Here is a 24,519-nt window from a genome sequence, read left to right on the forward strand (position 1 = left end):
ATGATGCTGCCACCACCATGTTTGACAGTGGGTATGGTGTGTTCAGGGTGATGAGCTGTGTTGCTTTTACGCCAAACATAACGTTTTGCATTGTTGCCAAAAAGTTCAATTTTGGTTTCATCTGACCAGAGCACCTTCTTCCACATGTTTGGTGTGTCTCCCAGGTGGCTTGTGGCAAACTTTAAACAACACTTTTTATGGATATCTTTAAGAAATGGCTTTCTTCTTGCCACTCTTCCATAAAGGCCAGATTTGTGCAATATACAACTGATTGTTGTCCTATTGACAGAGTCTCCCACCTCAGCTGTAGATCTCTGCAGTTCATCCAGAGTGATCATGGGCCTCTTGGCTGCATCTCTGATCAGTCTTCTCCTTGTATGAGCTGAAAGTTTAGAGGGACGGCCAGGTCTTGGTAGATTTGCAGTGGTCTGATACTCCTTCCATTTCAATATTATCGCTTGCACAGTGCTCCTTGGGATGTTTAAAGCTTGGGAAATCTTTTTGTATCCAAATCCAGCTTTAAACTTCTTCACAACAGTATCTCGGACCTGCCTGGTGTGTTCCTTGTTCTTCATGATGCTCTCTGCGCTTTTAACGGACCTCTGAGACTATCACAGTGCAGGTGCATTTATACGGAGACTTGATTACACACAGGTGGATTGTATTTATCATCATTAGTCATTTAGGTCAACATTGGATCATTCAGAGATCCTCACTGAACTTCTGGAGAGAGTTTGCTGCACTGAAAGTAAAGGGGCTGAATAATTTTGCACGCCCAATTTTTCAGTTTTTGATTTGTTAAAAAAGTTTGAAATATCCAATAAATGTCGTTCCACTTCATGATTGTGTCCCACTTGTTGTTGATTCTTCACAAAAAACACAGTTTTATATCTTTATGTTTGAAGCCTGAAATGTGGCAAAAGTTCAAAGTTCAAGGGGGCCGAATACTTTCACAAGGCACTGTAACTAGTGATTATGATTGATTTGTTTTTTATAAGATATGTTTAACCTCTTGAAACTCCCCATCCCGGATCCGGGATCGTGACTAAAAGCCTCAGGCTCATTAGCATAACGCAACGTTAACGATTTCTGAAAATCGCAAATGAAATGAAAATAATGCGCCTACTCTCAAGCTTAGCCTTTTCTTAACAACACTGTCATCTCAGATTTTCAAAATATGCTTTTGAACCATAGCAATTGACTAATTTGTGTAAGAGTATGCTAAGCTAGCTTAGCATTTTGAGTAGCATTTAGCACGCAACATTTTCACAAAAACCAGATAACCAAATAAAATCATTTACCTTTGAAGAGCTTCAGATGTTTTCAATGAGGAGACTCTCAGTTACATAGCAAATGCGCAGTTTTTCCTGAAAGCGTCTGTGTGTAGGAGAAATCGCTCCGTTTTGTACATCACATTTGGCTACCGAAACGAACCGAAAATTCAGTAACCTACAACGTCAAACTTTTTCCGAATTAACTCCATAATATCGACCGAAACATGGCAAACGTTGTTTGGAATCAATCCTCAAGGTGTTCTTTCACATATCTCTTCATTGATATATCGTTCGTGGAAGCCTGCATTCTTCTCTGAATTCTGTGGAAAAATACTTGCAGCTGACTTTTGCGCACCAATTTCGGCGCAGGACACCGGGCGGACACCTGGTAAATGTGGTCTCTTATGGTCAATCTTCCAATGATATGCCTACAAATACGTCACAATGCTGCAGACACCTTGGGGAAACGACAGAAAGGGCAGACTTACTCCTCTCGCATTCAAAGCCATATAAGGAGACAATGGAAAACAGAGCCTCAAAAATCCTGCTCATTTCCTGGATGCCGTCATCTTGGTTTTGCCTGTAGCTCACGTTCTAGGGCACGCACAGAAAATATCTTTGCAGTTCTGGAAACGTCAGTGTTTTCTTTCCAAAGCTACCAATTATATGCATAGTCGAGCATCTTTTTGTGACAAAATATTGCGCTTAAAACGGGCACGTCTTTTTATCCAAAAATGATATAGCGCCCCTAGAGTTTCAAGAGGTTAATGCTAGCTAGCAACTTACCTTGGCTTACTGCATTCGCGTAACAGTCACTTGTGGAATGCAAGGAGAGAGGCAGGTCATTATTGCGTTGGACTATTTAACTGTAAAGTTGCCAGATTGTATCCCCAGAGCTGACAAGGTGAAAATCTGTCGTTCTGCTTTTCCCACTATTCTCCGTCTTTTATTCTCTATCTCTCTCACCTCCCTCCCCTGCTGTCCCATGGGCGTGTGACAGCGAGGTATAAACACTGTAAATAGCCATAATGACATTTGAGACTTGTGAGTGTACTATTTACTGTTAATTTCTGGTTTATTCCACTATTGTTTATCTATTTCACTTGCTTTGGAAATATAAACATGTTTCCCATGCCAATAGAGCCCATGAATTGAATTGAATTTGATAGGGTGGTCTCATCTTCAACCCCATGTGGATTGTGTCAGCAGATCTTTGAACAAGGGAGGGGGGAGTGTGAGGGGGCATACTGGCCTGCTTATTCACTCTCTCACTCACTATGAAAAAGTCTAGTGACGGTAATGTTGAACCGCAACCAATCGCTGGCTGGTTCTCTGGATCATATGACCTGACTGCAGCTGATGTCGTGTGTGTGTGTGGTGTGTGTGTGTGTGTGTGTGTGTGTGTGTGTGTATTCCTGCTCGTGCAGGGACGGGCGGCAGACTACGACGAGCCCCTCAGGATAGAAGAAGAAACACACTGGGCCTCTGAACAGACGTGAGTATCCCTCCATCCATCCGTCTTTCATCTCGTCATCCATCCAGTTCTCTCCTTTTTACATCCCTCTCTCTGTTCACTGTAGTGGGTGTGTCTCTGTGTTGGTCTGTTTCTGTCCTTTCTCTCTCTGGGCTACAGTATAAGGTGTTATTTTTGTCTTTATGCATCCATAGGCAGTAGTACTCTTTGTCCATCTGTATTCACATTGATTGATGTACACTGTCAGCTCTTTACCCTAGGCCAATGTAGAAAGGTCTTTGGTGTTTTTTAAGAAGCTGTGCTCCTCCCAAGTTGTTCTTGGCTCTTCTATACTGTGGTCGCTGTTTTCTTAGTAGACCCACGCTGTCGAATGTGGCCCAAAAAGAGGCTTGGAGAAATGCTCTTTATTTAAACAGACCATCACCATGCTATTTTCTTGCCACAGCAAAGCTGTGTGTGTTCTGCTACAATGTTCTGCTACAAACCACATGATGTATTTTGGTTGTGCCTTTGATATCTATACCAGGTCGACATTAGGTTGGCATTTAAAATATTCTTCATGTGAATGTTGTCATCTTCCAAAAATATTATGTCTTGGTGAAACGTGGTTCTGAATTGTAAACAAGATGACTCACTTCCTGTTTCCTGGCCCATAGGTCAAAGGTCACAGAAGGAACACACATTGCCATGATCAACCAGCTGAAGGAGGCTGTGGAGCTACTACAAGACCCTAACAGGTGGGCACCATTATGATACTTAATAGAAACATGTTTAGCACCTCCAGGCTTACATTCATACAAGCTGTTGATGCACGCCTTTAGAATTTTTTTACAAAGTTAGAAAAATCCATGTAATATGCAGTAGCCTACACTATCACAATACAACTGTTATTTATTTAGTTGTGATAGGCTTATAAACTTGGGAATGTCTTAGAAGTCTAAACATATGGGCTGCATGATGCGGTTCTATATTGATCATATGGAAAAATGAGCAAAAAAAGGCATGCCCTCTGATCCTTGCTCTTCCAGGGAGAGACAATTATATTGCTGCTCATCTTGTATAGCAAGCAAGTTAGGGTATATCTAATCAATGGAAGATGGAATTAAAATGGCAGAATTAAAACTGAAATGAGAAAGACCTAAAGCCTACAGGTAAACTGCTATTTAGGCTATAATCTGAATGGAGTTGTTGTTATGTGTAGGCTAACTGTAGGACGGTGAGAAGCTCAGTAACATTATGGTTCGCCTACTTAGCTAAATACTCTTGATTTGATACAGTCAAGACAGGTACTATGTAATCAGATGGGATGATAAATAACTAGCAAGAAGTTAGTCTAGTGGGAGTTAACAGCGGTTGCGGTCTCTCCCTCTGTGCCTGCTCCGGTGTCTTACACACACATTCACACATACACACTGTACGGCCTCCACTCCCTATAGCCTGGTCACAGTGTAAAAAAAAAATGACAGCAAGTGCCTATGTGACCTGGTGCATGTTGTCTCACTCTCCTCCCCGCTGCAGAGAAAAGGCACCACAGCACACCAAGTGCAGCTTCAACATCAATCAAATTTATTTTTAAAGCCCCTTTTACATCAGCAGACGTCACAAGTGCTTATACAGAAACCCAGCCTAAACCCCAAACGGCAAGCAATGTAGATGTAGGAGCATGGTGGCTAAGAAAAACTCCCTAGAAAGGCAGGAACCTAGGAAGGAACCTAGAGAGGAACCAGGCTCTAAGGGGTGGCCAGTCCTCTTCTGGCTGTGCCGGGTGGAGATTATAAGAGTACACGGCCATTAAGACCAGATTGTTCTTCAAGATAGATAGATGACCAGCACGGTCAAATAATAATCAGTGATTTTAGCGGGTGCAACAGGTCAGTACCTCAGGAGTAAATGTCTGTTTGCCTTTCATAGCCGAGAATACAGAGGTCGAGACAGCAGGTGCGGTAGAGAGAGCAAGAGAAAAAAACAGCAGGTCTGGGACAAGGAAGCACGTCCGGTAAACCGGTCAGGGTTCCATTGCCACAGACAGAATAGTTGAAACTGAAGCAGCAGAATGACTAGGTGGACTGGGGACAGCCATGAGTCATCAGGCTTGGTAGTCCTGAGGCATGGTCCTGGGGCTCAGGTCTTCGGGAGGGGAGGAATATATAATTAGAGGGAGCATACTTAAATTCACACAGGACACCAGATAAGACAGGAGAATTACACCAGATATAACCCACTGATCCTAGCCCCCCGGCACATAGACTATTGCAGCATAGATGCAGGCTCTCGAGTGGCACAGCGGTCTACATCTTAGTGCTAGAGGTGTCACTACAGACCCGGGTTCGATCCCGGGCTGTATCACAACCGGCCTTGATCGGGAGTCCCTTAGGTAGGCGCACAATTGGCCCAGTGTTGTCCGGGTTAGGTGAGGGTTCGGCCGTGGTAGGCCATCGTTGTAAAATATGAATGTGACTAAATCTGACTAGCCTAGTTAAATAAAGTTTCAATAAAAGTGGATAGTGGAGGCTGAGAAGGGGGGGGGCGGTGGACACTGTGGCCCTGTCCGACAATACCCCCGGATAGGGTCTATCAGCCAGGCTATAACCCCACCCACTTTGCCAAAGCACAGCCCCCACACCACTAGAGGGATATCAACAGACCACCAACTTACTACTCTGAGTCAAGGCTGAGTATAGCCCACAAAGACCCCTCCACCGCACAGCCCGAGGGGGAGCAAATCCAGACAGGAAGATCACGTCCGTCAAGGTATGGCATGGAAGAGCATTCGTAAGTCAGGGATTAAGCCCCCGTAATGGGGTCAGTTGCAGAAAATCTCAGCGGAGAGAGGGGAGCCGGCCAGGCAGAGACGGCAAGGGCGCTTCGCCTTGCCGTTCACCTTCGCACCCCTGGGCCAGACTACACTCAATCATAGGACCTACTGAAGAGATGAGTCTTCAATAAAGACTTGAATGTTGTGACAAAATCTGCGTCTCTCTCACATGGAAGGAGAAAGCCCTGCCTTCAGCTGTTTGCTTAGAAATTCTAGGGACAATAAGGAGGCCTGCGTCTTGTGACCCGTAGCGTACGTGTAGGTATGTATGGCAGGACCAAATCGAAGAGATTGGTAGGAGCAAGTCCATGTAATGCTTTGTAGGGTAGCAGTAAAACCTTGAAATCAGCCTTAGCCTTAACAGGAAGCCAGTGTCTGTGGCTGTGGTGCAACGTGGCGTTGGTGGATGGAGCGAGACATGATGTCCTAGATGTGCTCAATTGGATTCAGGTCTGGGGAACGGGCGGGCCAGTCCATAGCATCAATGCCTTCCTCTTGCTGGAACTGCTGACACACTCCAGCCACATGAGGTCTAGCATTGTCTTGCATTAGGAGGAACCCAGGGCCAACCGCAACAGCATATGGTCTCACAAGGGTCTGAGGATCTCATCTCGGTACCTAATGGCAGTCAGGCTACCTCTGGCGGCACATGGAGGGCTGTGCGGCCCCCCAAAGAAATGCCACCCCACACCATGACTGACCCATCGCCAAACTGGTCATGCTGGAGGATGTTGCAGGGAGCAGAACGTTCTCCACGGCGTCTCCAGACTCTGTCACATGTGCTCAGTGTGAACCTGCTTTCATCTGTGAAGAGCAGAGGGCGCCAGTGGCAAATTTACCAATCTTGGTGTTCTCTGGCAAATGCCAAACGTCCTGCACGGTGTTGGGCTGTAAGCCCAACCCCCACCTGTGGACATCGGGCCCTCATACCACCCTTATGGAGTCTATTTCTGACTGTTTGAGCAGACACATGCACATTTGTGGCCTGCTGGAGGTCATTTTGCAGGGCTCTGGCAGTGCTCCTCCTGCTCCTCCTTGCACAAAGGCGGAGGTAGCGGTCCTGCTGCTGGGTTGTTGCCCTCCTACGGCCTCCTCCACGTCTCCTGATGTACTTGCCTGTCTCCTGGTAGCGTCTCCATGCTCTGGACACTACGCTGACAAACACAGCAAACCTTCTTGCCACAGCTCGCATTGATGTGCCATCCTGGATGAGCTGCACTACCTGAGCCACTTGTGTGGGTTGTAGACTCCGTCTCATGCTACCACTAGAGTGAAAGCACCGCTCGCATTCAAAAGTGACCAAAACATCAGCCAGGAAGCATAGAAACTAAGAAGTGGTCTGTGGTCACCACCTGCAGATCCACTCCTTTATTGGGGGTGTCTTGCTAATTGCCTATAATTTCCACCTGTTGTCTATTCTATTTGCACAACAGCATGTGAAATGTATTGTCAATCAGTGTTGCTTCCTAAGTGGACAGTTTGATTTCACAGAAGTGTGATTGACTTGGAGTTACATTGTTGTTTAAGTGTTCCCTTTATTTTTTTGAGCAGTGTATATGGATGATTTATAAAGCCAGGCACATTTAACAGTTACGCTATTAATTATAGACCTAATTAAGTTGGGGTTTTCTCTCTCCTCAATTTTCTTAGACAATTAGGCTAAGGCAAGGGTGTTTCCTCGTCTCTGCTGACGCTGCATCTGCCGAATTGTTCTCAATCCAAACATGCTGGTTAACTTTTTCCTATTATGCACGTAGCAACATGGGGAAAGCGCCAATTGTACTGCACACTGAACCACGGACAACGACTGTATCCAACGTGGGAGAAAGCACATTTGTTAACCTCTTGAAACTCCCCATCCCGGATCCGGGATCGTGACTAAAGCCTCAGGCTCATTAGCATAACGCAACTAACGATTTCTGAAAATCGCAAATAAAATGAAAATAATGCGCCTACTCTCAAGCTTTGCCTTTTCTTAACAACACTGTCATCTCAGATTTTCAAAATATGCTTTTGAACCATAGCAATTCACTAATTTGTGTAAGAGTATGCTAAGCTAGCTTAGCATTTTGAGTAGCATTTAGCACGCAAAATTTTCAAAAACCAGATAACCACATAAATAAAATCATTTACCTTTGAAGAGCTTCGGATGTTTTCAATGAGGAGACTCTCAGTTACATAGCAAATGTGCAGTTTTTCCTGAAAGCGTCTTTGTGTAGGAGAAATCGCTCCGTTTTGTACATCACATTTGGCTACCGAAACAAACCGAAAATTCAGTCACCTACAACGTCAAACTTTTTCCGAATTAACTCCATAATATTGACCGAAACATGGCAAACGTTGTTTGGAATCAATCCTCAAGGTGTTTTTTCACATCTCTCTTCATTGATATATCGTTCGTGGAAGCCTGCATTATTCTCTGAATTCCATGGGAAAATACTTGCAGCTGACTTTTGCGCACCAATTTCGGCGCAGGACACCGGGCGGACACCTGGTAAATGTGGTCTCTTATGGTCAATCTTCCAATGATATGCCTACAAATACGTCACAATGCTGCAGACACCTTGGGGAAACGACAGAAAGGGCTGACTCACTCCTCTCGCATTCACAGCCATATAAGGAGACAATGGAAAACAGAGCCTCAAAAATCCTGCTCATTTCCTGGATGCCGTTTCATCTTGGTTTTGCCTGTAGCTCACGTTCTAGGGCACGCACAGAGAATATCTTTGCAGTTCTGGACACGTCAGTGTTTTCTTTCCAAAGCTACCAATTATATGCATAGTCGAGCATCTTTTTGTGACAAAATATCTTGTTTAAAACGGGAATGTTTTTCATCCAAAAATGAAATAGCGCCCCCAGAGTTTCAAGAGGTTAAATAATATTATACTGACCGAAAATATTTTTATTTTCGGTCAGTATAATATTATTTTATGACATAATATGATCTGTAACTCTTTTAACTCTGTAAAATCTTTGAAATTGTTGCGATATATATATATATATATCGCAACAATTTCAAAGATTTTACAGAGTTACAGATCATATAAGGAATCATGCCCTAATCTATGCGTTTTCACATGACTGGGCAGGGGTGTAGCCTTGGGTGGGCCTTGGGAGGGCATAGGCGCACCCACTGGGGAGTCAGGCCAAGCCAATCAAAAAAGAAAAATGTTCTCACAAAGGGGCTTTATTACAGACAGAAACTCAGACTATCCCGCATGTGAAGAAGCTGGATGTGGAGGTCCTGGGCTGGCGTGGTCTGTGGTTGTGAGGCCGGGTAGACCTACTGCCAAATTCTCTAAAAAGTTGTTGGAGGCGGCTTATGGTAGAGAAATGAACATTAAATTCTCTGGCAACAGCTCTGGTGGACATTCCTGCGGTCAGCATGCCATCCTATTGATATGCCACACCAGACAGGTGGATGGATTATATTGGCAAAGGAGAAATGCTCGCTAACAGGGATGTAAACAAATTTATGCACAAAATTTGAGAGAAAAATCGCTTTATGTGCGTGTGGAACATTTCTGCTTTTTTTTCAGCTCATGAAACATGGAACCAACACTTTACATGTTGTGTTGATATTTTTGTTCAGTGTAGATTTATTGGAGTTGCACCATTATTTTTACATCATATAACTGACTACAATTTCAGTATCACATGTATTAGAGTGATGGACTGTGCCATCCCTGTGGCCGCCGCAATGTATTAGTCCACTGAGACAGGTGGGAATCAGACAGGTGTCTTGTGCACCATAAAAAAAATAAGTTGTGACTGCTTAATAAATTGCAACTGCCGTTAGCTAGTTTGGTAGGCTACCTATCAGCTCCATTGTGCAGTTTTGGATGGGATTACCGTGACCAACAGTCACAGGGACTGTGGGGGTGACTCGTGACTGCTGGTGTGGCGGTAATAAAGTCACCGGGACACCCCTAGAAATGATTATCATCATAATTTATTGTCTTCTACATGAAGTACCTTTGGAACATTGCATTGAAAACTTTGGAGTACCGTTATCCCTACTGAGTCAGAGGTTACATTTATGACAAGAACAAGTACATCCCCCAACCCAACAGATGGCTCATTATCATATGCCCAAAGAGGCAGTCAAAATCTCCCATACACAGCCCAATGCTCAATCTGTAAAATATATTATCCACCATGTGTCATCTAATCATATTTCAGGTCAATGTTGTTATTGAAATGTCCCACTTGGCCATATCAGAATGTTGTCTTTGTAGCTACTATTCCGTATCTGTCTAATTCTTTGAGCCCAGTCATTGGCCCACACTATACCGCATGCTGCTCCCTCCTGCTCTCTAGCATGTATATGGTAGCAGAAATGGCACATTTGACTGTCTTCCTTGGTACTGTGAATATCTAGTTCAGTACAGGGACTAGATAACTCTGGGGCTGGCTCAGTGGAGATGAAAGAGACTCATTGGGCATTGAGTGGTAAAACTTGTGGAGATCTGTGTAGATGCTTGACGCCTCTCTTTCTCTCTCTCTCTCTCTCTGCTCTCAGAGTGAATATGGAAACAGAGGACCTGTCTGGAATTCAGCTCTACCCTGTTGAGATGGTCATGTTGGAGGACACTCTCAAGTAAGTGTGTGTGTGTGTGTGTGTGTGTTTGTGTGTGTGTGTTTGTGTGTGTGTGTGTGTCTTACTCACACTCTCTTCTCTCACTACAGTGGCCAAGGCAGTGAAGGACAAACCACACCCAAGGTGAGACCTCTTTCCTATAAGAATCACATGGTTTTACTGCATAATGCACACACCTACGAGCACCAATATTGCATGAACTCTATGACCATTGTGTGAGTATGTGTATCATCTCTATGTGCAGTGAAGGGGTGTGTGTGGCTGTGTCGAACTGTAAAATATATCAGTAGCATCTGTGTTAGACTAAGACCCCTCTCCTGGGTTTAGTGTGTGTTTTAGTTTCCCTCCCTGAGCAAGCAGTCCTGCCCTTCTGCCTCCTCTGATGTAATTTCCTGTCTACTGTAATATAGCTCTGCTGCTCGTTGGTATTTGAATATTCTTAAGATGACTTGTTTGTAGTATAACATATTTGAGCTGTGGTGAAGTAAAGCTTGAATTGCTGTGGTAGATGTACACTACATGACCAAAAGTATGTGGACACCTGCTTGTCGAACATCTTATTCCAAAGTCGGGCACTGATGTTGGGCAATTAAGCCTGGCTCGCAGTCGGGATTCCAATTCATCCCCCAAACGTGTTCAATGTGGTTAAGGTCAGGGCTCTGTGCAGGCCAGTCAAGTTCTTCTACACCGATCTCGACAACCATTTATGTATGGACCTCACTTTGTGCATAGGGGGCATTGTCATGCTGAAACAGGAAAGGGCCTTCCTGTTGCCACAAAGTTGGAAGCACAGAATCATCTAGAATGTAATTGTATGATGCAGTGTTAAGATTTCCCTTAACTTCCAGAGGCAGATTGGATCTTCGGTAATGAGTGATGCAACCTAGGACAGACAATTTTTACGCGCTACGTGCTTCAGCACTCAACGGTCCCGTTCTGTGAGCTTATGTGGCCTACCACTTCACAATAACAGCAGTTACTGTTGACCGGGGCGGGGCAACTTTAGCAGGGAAGAAATCAGACGGACTGACTTGTTGGAAAGGTGGCATGCTATGACGGTGCCACATTTGACAGTTTCTGAGCTCTTCAGTAAGGCCATTCTACGGCCAACGTTTGTCTATGGAGATTGAATGGCTGTGTTCTGGATTTGATACACCGGTCAGCAACAGGTGTGGCTGAAATAGCTGAATCCACTAATTTGAAGGGGTGTCCACATACTTTTGTGTGTATATACAGTGTACTAAGTAGATTTACAAATAAGTTCCACTGGTTGGTATGTTCTATCTAGTGGGACACTCCCGAAGGAGGCTTTGAGTTCCAGAAGAAACGAGAGTTGATTCTAGAGAGGGCCAGGCTGGAGGCCCAGCTTGCATGCCAACAATATGAGACACATATGTCCAACCAGGTAAACCTAGTAACGAGCCATGGATGGCCACCCCCCTCAGGCTTACCAGCCAATCCCTGCCTCTGACTTCCCTCATCTTGTGTGTGTGTGTGTGTGTGTGTGTGTGTGTGTGTGTGTGTGTGTGTGTGTGTGTGTGGTCACTTCATGCTCTTAACCACTGGTCCCAAGTCAGTTTTTGTGTGAAGTATTACATAGTTCAGACGAGGGCTATAGTAGTGGTAGCTGATCCTAGATATGTGGTTAAGGGCATTAGAGGGCAAATCCTAACTCAAGATCTGTGCGTAACTTGAGTTTTCTCAAAAATCTGCCATTGACTTCAGTGCAAGATTGCTTGAACGTTTGTTTACTTGGATCTCAAGTTAGGATTCAGTCTCGTGACCAGTAGTTGTGTTTGCTGGTGTGACCTCTATCCTGTTACCTAGTCACCTCATGACCTTTTAAATCTGTGTGTGGGTCACTGTTTTAAATGTCGAACTTTGATCTTACCTTTTTGTTTACGCTTCCAGAGGTAGATGAAGGGAATTATTTGAGGCAGGTGCTTGTGTGTAGTGTTGATGTTTTTGTTGACTGTGTGAGATTTAGTTGTGTGTTGTATGTAGCATGGCGATATAGTTAGTAGTTTGTGAAGTTGACCAATAGTTTACAAACATGAGGATTTGACCCCGCCCCAGTCTGCCTCAATACTATGGTAACTGTTGCCCAGATACATTATATAACAATAAATGTTGCCCAGAAACTTCCGATCCTTCATAGCAAGACTGGGATTGGCTCACACACATTAAAAACCTAAACAAATACTTTTGAGCTTAAAAGTTGGTTTAATGTCATTAAAAAAGTGCTAGCTGGAGAGTTGACAACCCTGTAGTTGAAATAGACCAGCGCCAAGGGAGGAGGAACAACAGCATAACAAGGAGAACAAGACTTCGTTGTCTGTCAATTCTTTAAAAAAAACTTCAACAATGCCACAGCGTTGTCACACACACACAGAGAGAGAGAGAGAGACAGGGCCCACTATTGGGAACAGTGCACACAGCCAGCACTGTCACCACATAGCGACAGCCTGTCCAATACGAGCTACATGGTCGTAGCAACCGTTACCTCAGCACAATCAATTAATTAGAGTTGAAGCAATATTGGTATTACCAAACCACTAGATACTGTGCAACCCATGAGATGTATTGACCAATCCAAGCTAGAGGACAACTGGCCATGCTAGTCAATCTGGGTGAGGGTCAGAGAAAGGAACAGGGTGAGTTGTGCTCTAGTTAAGCCAGCTCAGAGGTTATCTTTAGTTTCATAGTATAGGACGCCAAGCTCCAATCAAAATCCTGCACACGTACATCATACATAGTGCACACACAGAGGTCACAAATATACACACATTCAACACCAGCTGTCTTGTCCCCAATTACCCATATAGACCTGGACAATGTGTATGTATTATGCAAGTGTACTCTCTAGATAAGAGGGTCCCTAACCTTTATGTTTGTACTCCCATGGACTCTATTAGGGAGAAGACAGAGTTCCAGGTAGCGGTCCCACGTTTACCACCCCTGCCTTTGGGCTGAAGCCCCGTTCTGGTGAGTGCAGGCTGGGAATGGCACAGTATGGAGGGTGGGTAGAGGCATGGGTGGGTGGGTGAAGGGATGGGTACATCTCTATACCTACCACAATCCATAATTACATGATACTCCTGTCCCTAAATCCATCCTTTCACTCCAACATAAAGACATGGATGCCCTTGATCCGCTCTGCTTCTCCCCCAAATCCTCCCACACCTCGATCCTACTTTTATGGGGTTATAAGATTATCCCAAGGTAAGAAAGACCTGGGCAGTTCCTCCAATGGTCAAGAGTCCGTCGCCACCCCAACTACCCCAACTTGTTCCCCTCAGACTAGAACTTCTGAGACGGACGGTGTCTCATAACTCCTAACACCCTCTGTGCTCAAGTCCCGTAAAGCAGCAGCAGCAGTTGGGCCGTGCTGTAGAGGCTACCAGCCCTGTCCTGGCTAACATGCAATGCTCCCACAATGTTTCTGTAATGCTGTGTGAACAATATGGAAAAAGTGATGTGTGTTTGCTTAGAAGGCGTGGATGTGAGTACTCTGCACCCAATCCCAAAGAGGGGCTATGGAGGAAGACGCATACAAGGTGTCGTCCATCTTTTAGCTAACTAACTGGAGGACCGGTTAGCTACCTCCTGTGGAACAGAGCAGGTCCACAGATTCTGAGTTGAGAAAAAAAATCCTCTACAAATCCTCTGTACCTGTTTGGTACTGCTCAGGGTCAGATGGCTTTGGGTGCAGGTTCACTGAAACAACTCTAGCATCTGATATATGCTGCTTGTAGAAATAGAGCGAGCATCCATCCAGCTAGTTGCTACGTACAGTAGGCTACAGCTGTAGCGTGTCAAATTTAGCTGTAGGCCACCTGCTACCATTAACAGCATGTCATGAAATCTGTATTGTGAAATGGCACTAATATTGATTTATTTTCTTTTTATGTATTTTTTTCTTCTTCATGGCATCTTTCACATCTCCTTTGTTTCTTCCTTTCCTCCCCTCTTACATCCATTCTCCCTCCATTCACACCCCTTTATCTAACCCAACATGCCTTTGCATGCGATTATCAACTGCTGCTGCCTGTTTCGTTTCCTTGTCTTTTAAAATTCAAACTGTTTTTTTCCCGGAACTTTCTCTGGTGTCTCGGGGGGGGGTTGGAATGGATCTGTCTTGTTCTACTTGGCCTCTCCCCCTATACCTTGCCCCACCTTGCCCTCCGCCCCTCTTCCTCTAGCCCCCGCCTCACTGCCCTGCTCGCCCCCGCTCTGTCTCCGCCCCCTCCTCACACAGGCCCTGTCCATCGATAGAGACACTCCCCCTAGACCAGGCGATGGAGGCATGCACAGCAGTGGTAGGTCACTCCTCCCAACTAATTGGCCAATCGGAGGCCTCGAAACCAAACATAACTAGACAAAGTCAGATGTTTGCAAACCATTTGCATTGTGTGTCTCCCTGTTTCTCTCTCTCTCCTTCTTTTGCTCACTCTCAACTCTTTCTCTCACTCTTTCCTTTTTCTATATTTCTACCTGTAACTCTTTCTACCTATTACACTCTGTGATCTCTCATCTTCTCTCTATCACTCGTTCCAAGCCATGGGTGAGTGTGATGAAAGTGTGCACTGTACTTTTGCGGTCACATCTGTGCCTTGGACCACATGTTTGGGGTGTTTTCGATTACTTCGTTCCCTGTGTGTGTGTGTGTGTGTGTGTGTGTGTGTGTGTGTGTGTGTGTGTGTGTGTGTGTGTGTGTGTGTGTGTGTGTGTGTGTGTGTGTGTGTGTGTGTGTGTGTGTGTGTGTGTGTGTGTGTGTGTGTGTGTGTGTGTGTGTGTGTGTGTGTGTGTGTGTGTGTGTGTGACGCTGCAGAACTCTGAGGCCCAGAGGATCAAAGGAGGGCCTCCACACTTCACACACTGCTCCTCTTCCTTCATCTTTCCATCCCTCCATCTGTTCTCATGTTGGCAAGTGTGTTGTGGTGGTGGTTGCACATGGTAAAAGTTAAATCATGTGTCTGTACGCCACTGCATCAATGTGGTTGAAGACATTGGAAGGGGGTCTGCTATACAGAAGCTAGTTCCAAGACCACCCAACAACAACACACACACAGATGCTCTCTGATGCACATACACATTTATACATACAGATGTATTTTATCTAGCTCTAGACATTACCACATTCTGTCTGACAGAGAGAAATAGTTCATTCCTCCTGCAGTCATTATCAGACCGTATGTTCACTCCCAGTACAACCACAGTCCAGATCTGGCAACACACACAGACGCCACTGTCCATTAAGTCCCCTTTGATACGGGCTCTGCCTAACAGTGCATTATAGCCGTTGGAAAACCAATTAACACAGACACAGTATCTTTCATGCCAGGACTGATATTGGTGGGAAAGCAGATTGGGTACTGAGATATCTGATGTCCTCCACTCACTCACTCACTCAGCTCAATATGTACGTACGAACAGAGTATCTTGCTGTTCCTCTCCCCTGGCTTCCTTTCTATTGCTCATGGTACTTATAGTTTTATATTTTAACTGTTAGATAATGGTCTCACTGGGGATATCCCACTTCCATAAGGAGGGAAACAGAAAGTTGCCGACAGCCATTTCCCCCAGGGCGACTCATGTTACATGATTGTTCAAAGGGTGCGCTTTATGATATCAGCATGGATTCAAAGTCAACATTCACTTTTTATCACTCTCCCATTGCTAATGATAATAGTTCAATAGGTAGATAATAATAACAAAGACATTCAAAAAGAATGTCCTGAAGAAAGAAAATAGGAGTGTTCCAAGGAGCAGTAATGTTGGACAATTGGTCATGGAATTTCCAAGTAGTGAGAACAGTGGTGATAGCTTTGTTTTTCAATGAAGTTATAACCAATCACCAGTAAACGGGTCAGGCCTCATGGAGGTGACATCACCAGTAACCAATAGGTGAGATCACGAGTGGCTGACCTCATTAACAGCCAAAGAGCTCTCAGAACCCAGTCTAAGGGCACCATTCCAACTCCAAGTTTGTCTAGGGCAGGTCTCTCCAATCATGTTCCTGGAAAGCTACCCTCCTGTAGGTTCTCACTCCAACCCTGTTCCTGGAGAGCTACCCTCCTGTAGGTTTTCACACAAACCAGAATCTGGCACACCTAATTCTAATAATTAGATGGTTGATAAGATTAATCAGGTTAGTTACAACTGGAGTTGGAACAAAAACCTACAGGAGGGTAGCTCTCCAGGAACAGGGTTGGAGTGAGAACCTACAGGAAGGTAGCTCTCCAGGAACAGGATTGGAGTAGAAACCTACAGGAGGGTAGCTCTCCAGGAACAGGGTTGGAGTAGAAACCTACAGGAGGGTAGCTCTCCAGGAACAGGGTTGGAGTGAGAACCTACAGGAGCGTAGCTCTCCAGGAACAGGGTTGGAGTGAGAACCTACAGGAGGGTAGCTCTCCAGGAACAGGGTTTGAGTGAGAACCTACAGGAAGGTAGCTCTCCAGGAACAGGATTGGAGTAGAAACCTACAGGAGGGTAGCTCTCCAGGAACAGGGTTGGAGTAGAAACCTACAGGAGGGTAGCTCTCCAGGAACAGGGTTGGAGTGAAAACCTACAGGAGGGTAGCTCTCCAGAAACAGGGTTGGAGTGATAACCTACAGGAGGGTAGCTCTCCAGAAACAGGGTTGGAGTGATAACCTACAGGAGGGTAGCTCTCCAGAAACAGGGTTGGAGTGATAACCTACAGGAGGGTTGCTCTCCAGAAACAGGGTTGGAGTGATAACCTACAGGAAGGTAGCTCTCCAGGAACAGGATTGGAGTGAGAACCTACAGGAGGGTAGCTCTCCAGGAACAGGGTTGGAGTAGAAACCTACAGGAGGGTAGCTCTCCAGGAACAGGGTTGGAGTGAGAACCTACAGGAGGGTAGCTCTCCAGGAACAGGGTTTGAGTGAGAACCTACAGGAAGGTAGCTCTCCAGGAACAGGATTGGAGTAGAAACCTACAGGAGGGTAGCTCTCCAGGAACAGGGTTGGAGTAGAAACCTACAGGAGGGTAGCTCTCCAGGAACAGGGTTGGAGTGAAAACCTACAGGAGGGTAGCTCTCCAGAAACAGGGTTGGAGTGATAACCTACAGGAGGGTAGCTCTCCAGAAACAGGGTTGGAGTGATAACCTACAGGAGGGTAGCTCTCCAGAAACAGGGTTGGAGTGATAACCTACAGGAGGGTAGCTCTCCAGAAACGGGGTTGGAGTGATAACCTACAGGAGGGTAGCTCTCCAGAAACAGTGTTGGAATGAAAACCTACAGGAGGGTAGCTCTCCAGAAACGGTGTTGGAGTGATAACCTACAGGAGGGTAGCTCTCCAGAAACAGGGTTGGAGTGATAACCTACAGGAGGGTAGCTCTCCAGAAACAGGGTTGGAGTGATAACCTACAGGAGGGTAGCTCTCCAGAAACAGGGTTGGAGAGCCCTGGTCTAGCGTCACACCAGCACCAGTCGTTGGTAGCACAGGAGGGTAGCTCTCCAGGAACAGGGTTGGAGTGAGAACCTACAGGAAGGTAGCTCTCCAGGAACAGGATTGGAGTAGAAACCTACAGGAGGGTAGCTCTCCAGGAACAGGGTTGGAGTAGAAACCTACAGGAGGGTAGCTCTCCAGGAACAGGGTTGGAGTGAGAACCTACAGGAGCGTAGCTCTCCAGGAACAGGGTTGGAGTGAGAACCTACAGGAGGGTAGCTCTCCAGGAACAGGATTGGAGTAGAAACCTACAGGAGGGTAGCTCTCCAGGAACAGGGTTGGAGTAGAAACCTACAGGAGGGTAGCTCTCCAGGAACAGGATTGGAGTAGAAACCTACAGGAGGGTTGCTCTCCAGGAACAGGGTTGGAGTAGAAACCTACAGGAGGGTAGCTCTCCAGGAACAGGGTTGGAGTGAAAACCTACAGGAGGGTAGCTCTCCAGAAACAGGGTTGGCGTGATAACCTACAGGAGGGTAGCTCTCCAGAAACAGGGTTGGAGTGATAACCTACAGGAGGGTAGCTCTCCAGAAACAGGGTTGGAGTGATAACCTACAGGAGGGTTGCTCTCCAGAAACAGGGTTGGAGTGATAACCTACAGGAAGGTAGCTCTCCAGGAACAGGATTGGAGTGAGAACCTACAGGAGGGTTGCTCTCCAGAAACAGGGTTGGAGTGATAACCTACAGGAAGGTAGCTCTCCAGGAACAGGATTGGAGTGAGAACCTACAGGAGGGTAGCTCTCCAGGAACAGGGTTGGAGAGCCCTGGTCTAGCGTCACACCAGCACCAGTCGTTGGTAGCACAGTTAAACAACTTGTTTGTGTGTAGATGCTTGAGGGCTGAATGAGGAAGCAGAATGACTGTACTGATACTGAATGTATGTATGGTGCAGTAGCTTTTATTGACCTTTGAACTCAACAACAACAGCTGTCGACAGTTGTTCTCTGTGGGTCGGTGATGTCACACAGTAGCAGCCCTGACTTGAGAGGAACCAGGATTTTAGACTTCCTCTCGGATACAGGATTTCCTTCTGGGCTAGAACGCCACTGGGCGGCCATTAGACAGGGTTAAATTGTGTTTGTTGTTCAGAGCATGACACACAATATTCCTCTCTCTCTCTCTTTCTCTGACCCCCAGAGGCCCAATCTGTGTCTATTACTCTGAAAAAATGAATGCTCTGCTATTATACACACACATACACTAAATATACAAAACTATGTGGACATCCCTTCAAATTAGTGGACTCGGCTATTTCAGGGACACCAGTTGCTGACAGGTGTATAAAATCAAGGGCACAGCCAGGCACTCTCCATAGACGAGCAACACCCTTTTATGACTCAAATAAGATTTCTTCAAGGTTGCTCTGATGTCCAAAATACGTCCAATCCAAATGTTATGTGAAAAGTAACATGTCTCTTTCCATTGTTGTATTGTTAAATGTTACTCTTACCTTTTGCTAACCACATTTACAACCTCTAATGATTAACATCCTGTTCTCTTTATGGTGAAAGTGGAGGGTGACCATCGCCCCTCGCTGTTCCCCTCTACCCACTCTGATAGTTATCAGCCAGTCATGCTTCTGGATGAGGCCTGTATGTGTTTATCTCGAACTTCCTTGGATAGCCCCTCAAGGAGCCATTTCCCTGTGAGAGATAATCAGATGGGCCTGTGTTATTAAGGCCTAGTGTGAATACTTCAGAAATGCATTCTCCTTCCCTTTTCCCCAAGCATGGGTTGAACTATCCAGTGACTCTTGGGCTCCCTCATGTGGTCTGACTGTGTATCACAAAGCAGAGCTACTGAAAATGTGGTGTGTCACTAAGCTGTATATGGTGGCTGTTGCAGGGGAGATTTATGACTAGAATATAGGCCACTGACTGGTTTAGTAAATGATTCAGTCCTACGTTTTAGAATGTGATCATAGTCCATGCCTGTTTTTCACACACACACACTGATTCCATTTCCTCCTCCCACACAGTTTAAAAAACACACACACACATTTCTCTAGCTTTGACTTCCATATTTTGTGCTTACCCAGTTTAAAATACTGATTTGAGATTTGAATAGAATACCAATGAGCGAAGACTTCTGCTTTTAATGTACAGTAAGATTAGAATCTTCAGTTCCATCAGTTCCTTGAGGGCTTGCTATGTCATCTGTTGGTATGCAGGGTTGACTAAATGGAACGCCTTTAGGAAACTCAACTTCCACATTCACTCCTCAGTGCAGATGACTGTTTCCATGGCAATGAATGCAGCCCAGAGCCCAGCACTATAGAGTGCATCTGCATTAGTGGATATGAATAAGGAGTTATGCAAGTGTACAGTAACAGTAGCTACTCATCCACTTGTAAGTGAAAGTGTGTTTTCCGTGTCAGTGAATATTGCAGTATGCATTTATGTATGCTACAGTATGTGTGGTTGTATGGGTGTGAAGTGTGGGTGTGAATTACTATATGTACAGTACAATATGTGTAGGTGTTAGTTACTGACTTCCTGTCTAATGGATGGCGGCTGTTCTCTCCTCCTGCATGTTGGGGGCAGTATTCCTGAGGACCCATAAGAGCTTGGAGTCTGTTGACCCTCAGTTCACCATGAGGAGGAAGATGGAACAGCTGAGAGAAGAGCTGGAGCTGATGGAACAACTCAGAGACGTGAGAGCTTCTCTCTCTTTCTCTCTCGCTTCTGGAAGTTAACTCCCCAGTATTAGCATTATGTCCTCAGTGTGTGTGTGTTAAGGTGAGTGGGTTTTTACCCCTATTGTCTCTCCTCAGAGCATAGAGAGCAGACTGAAGGTGGCTCTTCCTGAAGACCTAGGCTCCTCCCTCATGGATGGGGTGGTGCTATGCCATCTGGCCAATCACATTCGCCCACGCTCCGTGGTCAGCATCCATGTGCCCTCGCCTGCTGTGGTACGTCTTGGGGGTTAATGAGGGGTTAAAGAGGAATAAGTGGGAATGGGTGATTTATTTTTGTTACAGACAATTATAGTCTCCGTTGAGCTCTGCGTTCTGTGTGACCCCGCAGCCCAAACTCAGCATGGCCAAGTGTCGGCGGAACGTAGAGAACTTCCTGGATGCCTGTAGAAAAATGGGCGTTCCTGAGGTGAGACACACCCCCTCCTTTCTGTTAGATAGTGGTACCTCATTGATCCTGAATCAGCCACTGTATTTCAGATTCACTGTTAGTTAGGATTTAACTGAGGTAAACTGATCTTCGATCTGTTAAGAATTTGAATAAAAGCCACAGTGCATCATTGGGTTTGGAATCAAGTTGTGGGTGGGCTGACTGGGGATCAGTGAACACACAGCCTGTATAGAACACAGATACTATACACACTAGTATTGAGGGTCAGAAAGGCTGGGTGCTAGTGCTGGGATGAGACTAGACCATTTGATAAGTCTACATAAATTTATTTTATACAGTATTACCGTTCTTGGATATGTATTTGATATCGGGACCAAACCACTTTATAATCATCGCCTCAAAACAATCTGCCCAGTCAGAGCACAGAGTTTGATCCCAGAACTGGCACATCTAGCCAATCACCTTCCCATCCTCCTCTACTACTCCTCCTCTGAGAGAGAGGCATTGATGACACAAGCATTAAAGCTACATTAAAGCTTCATCATCATCATCATCGCACTGGACTATGCTGTCATCATCGCTATTCACTACGGCTTTGGGCATCCTCTATACTTTAGAACTTTGACCTGGCTCTTGCTCGGTTCTGACCCCAGCTAGTGCCAAAGAAAAAAACAAATTTAACAGGAGCTGGTGTGCTGTCATTCCTGCAGAAAAACATGTCAGAAATGTTATAGAATTTACTTGACTGAAAGATTGTGTGTGTGTTTGTGTGCTCGTGTGTGTGCTCTCGTGTGTGTGTGTGTGTGTGTGCTCTCGTGTGTGTGTGTGCTCTCGTGTGTGTGTGTGTGTGTGTGTGCGCTCGCGTGTGTGTGCGCTCGTGTGTTATATGTGTGCTTGTGTGTGAGAATCAAATTGACCCTGTTGACTCATTACTGTGTTGATTTCTCCTTTAGTAAATAGTCAGTAATTATAACCACTGTTTCTGTCACCCAGTGGTTACACATACAGTGGTAGTGGGACTCTTACCATGATGTAGTAAGCCCTGCTGTGTCAAAACCTCACACTACAAAAGCTGCCTTTTGTTCACTATTTGAGTAGCCTGCTGGGACTGTACAGCAGAATGCACAGAAGTACCGATACCAACAGTGAGACTGTTGGCTGCTTCCTTAGACCTCCTGCTTGCTTGCTGTGGCTAGTCTGGTTCTCCTTGTATAACCTGGCCCTAGCCAGCTTGTGATCCTGCTGCTGATTCTACTGCTGCTTGCTGGTTGAAATGTCGCTGCCTCACTGAAACAGGTGCTTTGCGCTGGATTGAAAGCTAATGCTAGCGAATGCAAGCGAAGGTGAAGCTGGCTAACACCACCCGCATCCTCATTGCTCCTAACTCTCCACACCCCAGCATGGCCTGCTTTCTGAAAGAGACAGAGTTCAGTTTTATAAATGTAAGTCACACACACACTCACCCACACGCTCGCTCTCTCTCTCAAAAAGCAGCCCTGCACGTCGCCATGGTAACCCACGCCTGCGCAGCCCTGCACATAAATACACCTTGACCTCTGTTCCCACCGGTTAACATCCTGCCTTGTTTCTCTCTGTTCTATTTTCCTGCCGGACCACCCTCCCTCTTTCTTCTCTTCCTCTACTCTGCATCTCTACCCCTTATTTGTCTTTTCCTGACATTCCCTTCCCATTTTCTTCCTTCTTCCTATGGTATTTTCTGTTCTTCTTCCCTGTCTCATTGTTCTCCTCCACTTCTATCTGACTGGATTTCTCTTCTTCGTGTGCAATATCCATCGATGTTCCTCTGTGACCCCTTTCCTTTTATCCATCTGTATCATTCTTTCCCCCGTTTTTCATTCTCCTTTCATTCCTTCTTCTCCTTTCATCTTCATTCACCTTGTATGTTTCCTCCTCTTCCTCTTTGGGCCCTCAGTCTTCCCTCTGCTCAGCTTATGACATCATCCAGTGTCACCTGCGGCCGATCCGGGTCACCGTGTGCGCCCTGGTCGCCATGGAGACCCCCACAGAGGGGCGGGACTCAGACAGACAGGGAGAGGTCCCAACCCCTGCCCCCGAGGCTTCTACACAGGTGGCCCAGGCTCCGCCTCCAGCATGGCAGCCGTGGGACCTGATTTGCTCGAGCCTGTTACACATGTTCTGTCTTCTCCTGCTGTTTGTGGCCTATAGCTGGAGTGAGCTGACGTAACACTACCTGTCAATCTCCTGTCAAAGCCCGCCCTCCTCTCAGCCCTGCCCTCCGCATGTGCCAACACTTCTCCTCCCCAATCCTCCTCTTTTTCTTCAACCTCTTGTTTCTGTGTTCTTCTCCTCTGTCTGATTCTCACACACACACACACACACACACACACACACACACACACACACACAGTGTCTCTCATACACAGTTGCATTCATGCACAGATTGCAGATGCGCACCATTAAACACCAATAAAAACCGACTCACAACCTCACACACATGCATTCGTATACTGTCCCCACCAATAACGCACATTCCAACTGTTGAAAAGAATCCTGGAGCTTGTACACAAAAGTTACCTGAAGTCTCTCTACAACTCTTTGGCCAATGCGTCAAGTCAAGCCTGTCATGTCAGACTGTTTGTTTTATTAATGCCCTCCGGGGTCACAGACACGTGGTATGGGGGTCATACACACTGATTCCCCATGTGGTCATACGGTCTCTTGGTTCCATACAGCTTGTCTAGTTTGGGTCCAGTCCAGGTAAGCACAGAGCACTAGTAGAGCTCCTCCATCATGCTGGATCTTGGATCTTTTTTGTTGCATTGGTCAGTCTCTTCAAAACTCCTCAGATACATTATATCAACTATATTTACACCTGTCCGTCTGTTTGAAGGAAATGGCAACGCTCAGTAGTAATGCCATCCATGAGACAGACACAACAAACACTGTATAGGTTTGGACCTAATAAACACACCACTTATGACTAGACTGTAAAATGTCACACAGCACACTGTCACTCAATGAAGTTCAATAATCACATCACTACTGCACCTCTCTACCACTCTACGTTACTCTCGTTCTAATATAGTGTATTTACCCTGGGGTAGTTACATGACTACGGTTCAGTATGTATACTTTTTGGCCAAACTGTTGTACTATTCTGGCTATTCTGTCAGGCCATATATTACATTTCTTATTTTAAAACCCCAAGAGGGTACATTGGATGGAAGTTTGGAAGTTTTATTTTACCCAACTTTCTTGCTCCCAAGCACCTGGACTGAATACAAGGTGTGAAAGGATCCATCATTTCTAAACATACAAACCATTTGCACATGCAACATTACAGAACGGACTAATCTGGAGGTCTTATGTTGAAGGGCTAGTGAATATGATATGTGAACTGTACTAGAAGCTCATTCCTTTAAATGAGAACTTTGATACTTTGAGGCCAGCAATGCTGCTACTGTCGATGTATGTATGTAGGTAGGTAGGTAGGTAGGTAGGTAGGTAGGTAGGTGAATTTAAAGCAATGAGGGTTAACCTTCTTTTCTGACTTAATTTAAAAGCCATGGATGTAGTGTCCACAATTTCCCCCAAACTGTCCATCCGTTTCTATCCATATTTTCCTTTTAACTCTGTTAGCTTATTCACTGTTGTCATGTCAACCTTGCCAGCGACTATGTTACTGTATACTATTAGTTGGCTGTGTTTTAACTCATTGTCAGTGCTGATTTTGCTGGACCTTGAATCTTTTTCTGACTTGTATATCTGATGGTGTGAATGGAACTGGTAATAAATGTACAGTTTGGGGTTATTCTATTCGG

General features: G+C 45.5%; 1 protein-coding gene across 7 annotated transcripts in view; it reads left to right on the forward strand.

Moving 5' to 3' along the window:
- The window catches only part of lrch1 (leucine-rich repeats and calponin homology (CH) domain containing 1), a 148,877-nt gene that overhangs the window by 120,870 nt on the left and 3,488 nt on the right, over positions 1–24,519 (forward strand). Inside the window, exons 10-20 of one of the 7 annotated variants that reach the window (XM_064944345.1) lie at positions 2,702–2,769; positions 3,405–3,485; positions 10,086–10,163; positions 10,253–10,286; positions 11,452–11,568; positions 13,079–13,148; positions 14,366–14,482; positions 20,174–20,283; positions 20,404–20,541; positions 20,657–20,734; positions 22,650–22,908. In XM_064944345.1, coding sequence (XP_064800417.1) covers positions 2,702–2,769; positions 3,405–3,485; positions 10,086–10,163; positions 10,253–10,286; positions 11,452–11,568; positions 13,079–13,148; positions 14,366–14,482; positions 20,174–20,283; positions 20,404–20,541; positions 20,657–20,734; positions 22,650–22,908 — 1,150 coding nt within the window. Of the gene's footprint in view, positions 1–2,701; positions 2,770–3,404; positions 3,486–10,085; positions 10,164–10,252; positions 10,287–11,451; positions 11,569–13,078; positions 13,149–14,365; positions 14,483–20,173; positions 20,284–20,403; positions 20,542–20,656; positions 20,735–22,649; positions 24,515–24,519 lie in introns of those variants that run through there. The other 6 variants (XM_064944344.1, XM_064944346.1, XM_064944347.1 and 3 more) reach the window with 6 other exon arrangements.

Source organism: Oncorhynchus masou, chromosome 29, assembly GCF_036934945.1.
Source record: "Oncorhynchus masou masou isolate Uvic2021 chromosome 29, UVic_Omas_1.1, whole genome shotgun sequence".
In the NCBI taxonomy this organism is placed as follows: Eukaryota; Metazoa; Chordata; class Actinopteri; order Salmoniformes; family Salmonidae; genus Oncorhynchus; species Oncorhynchus masou.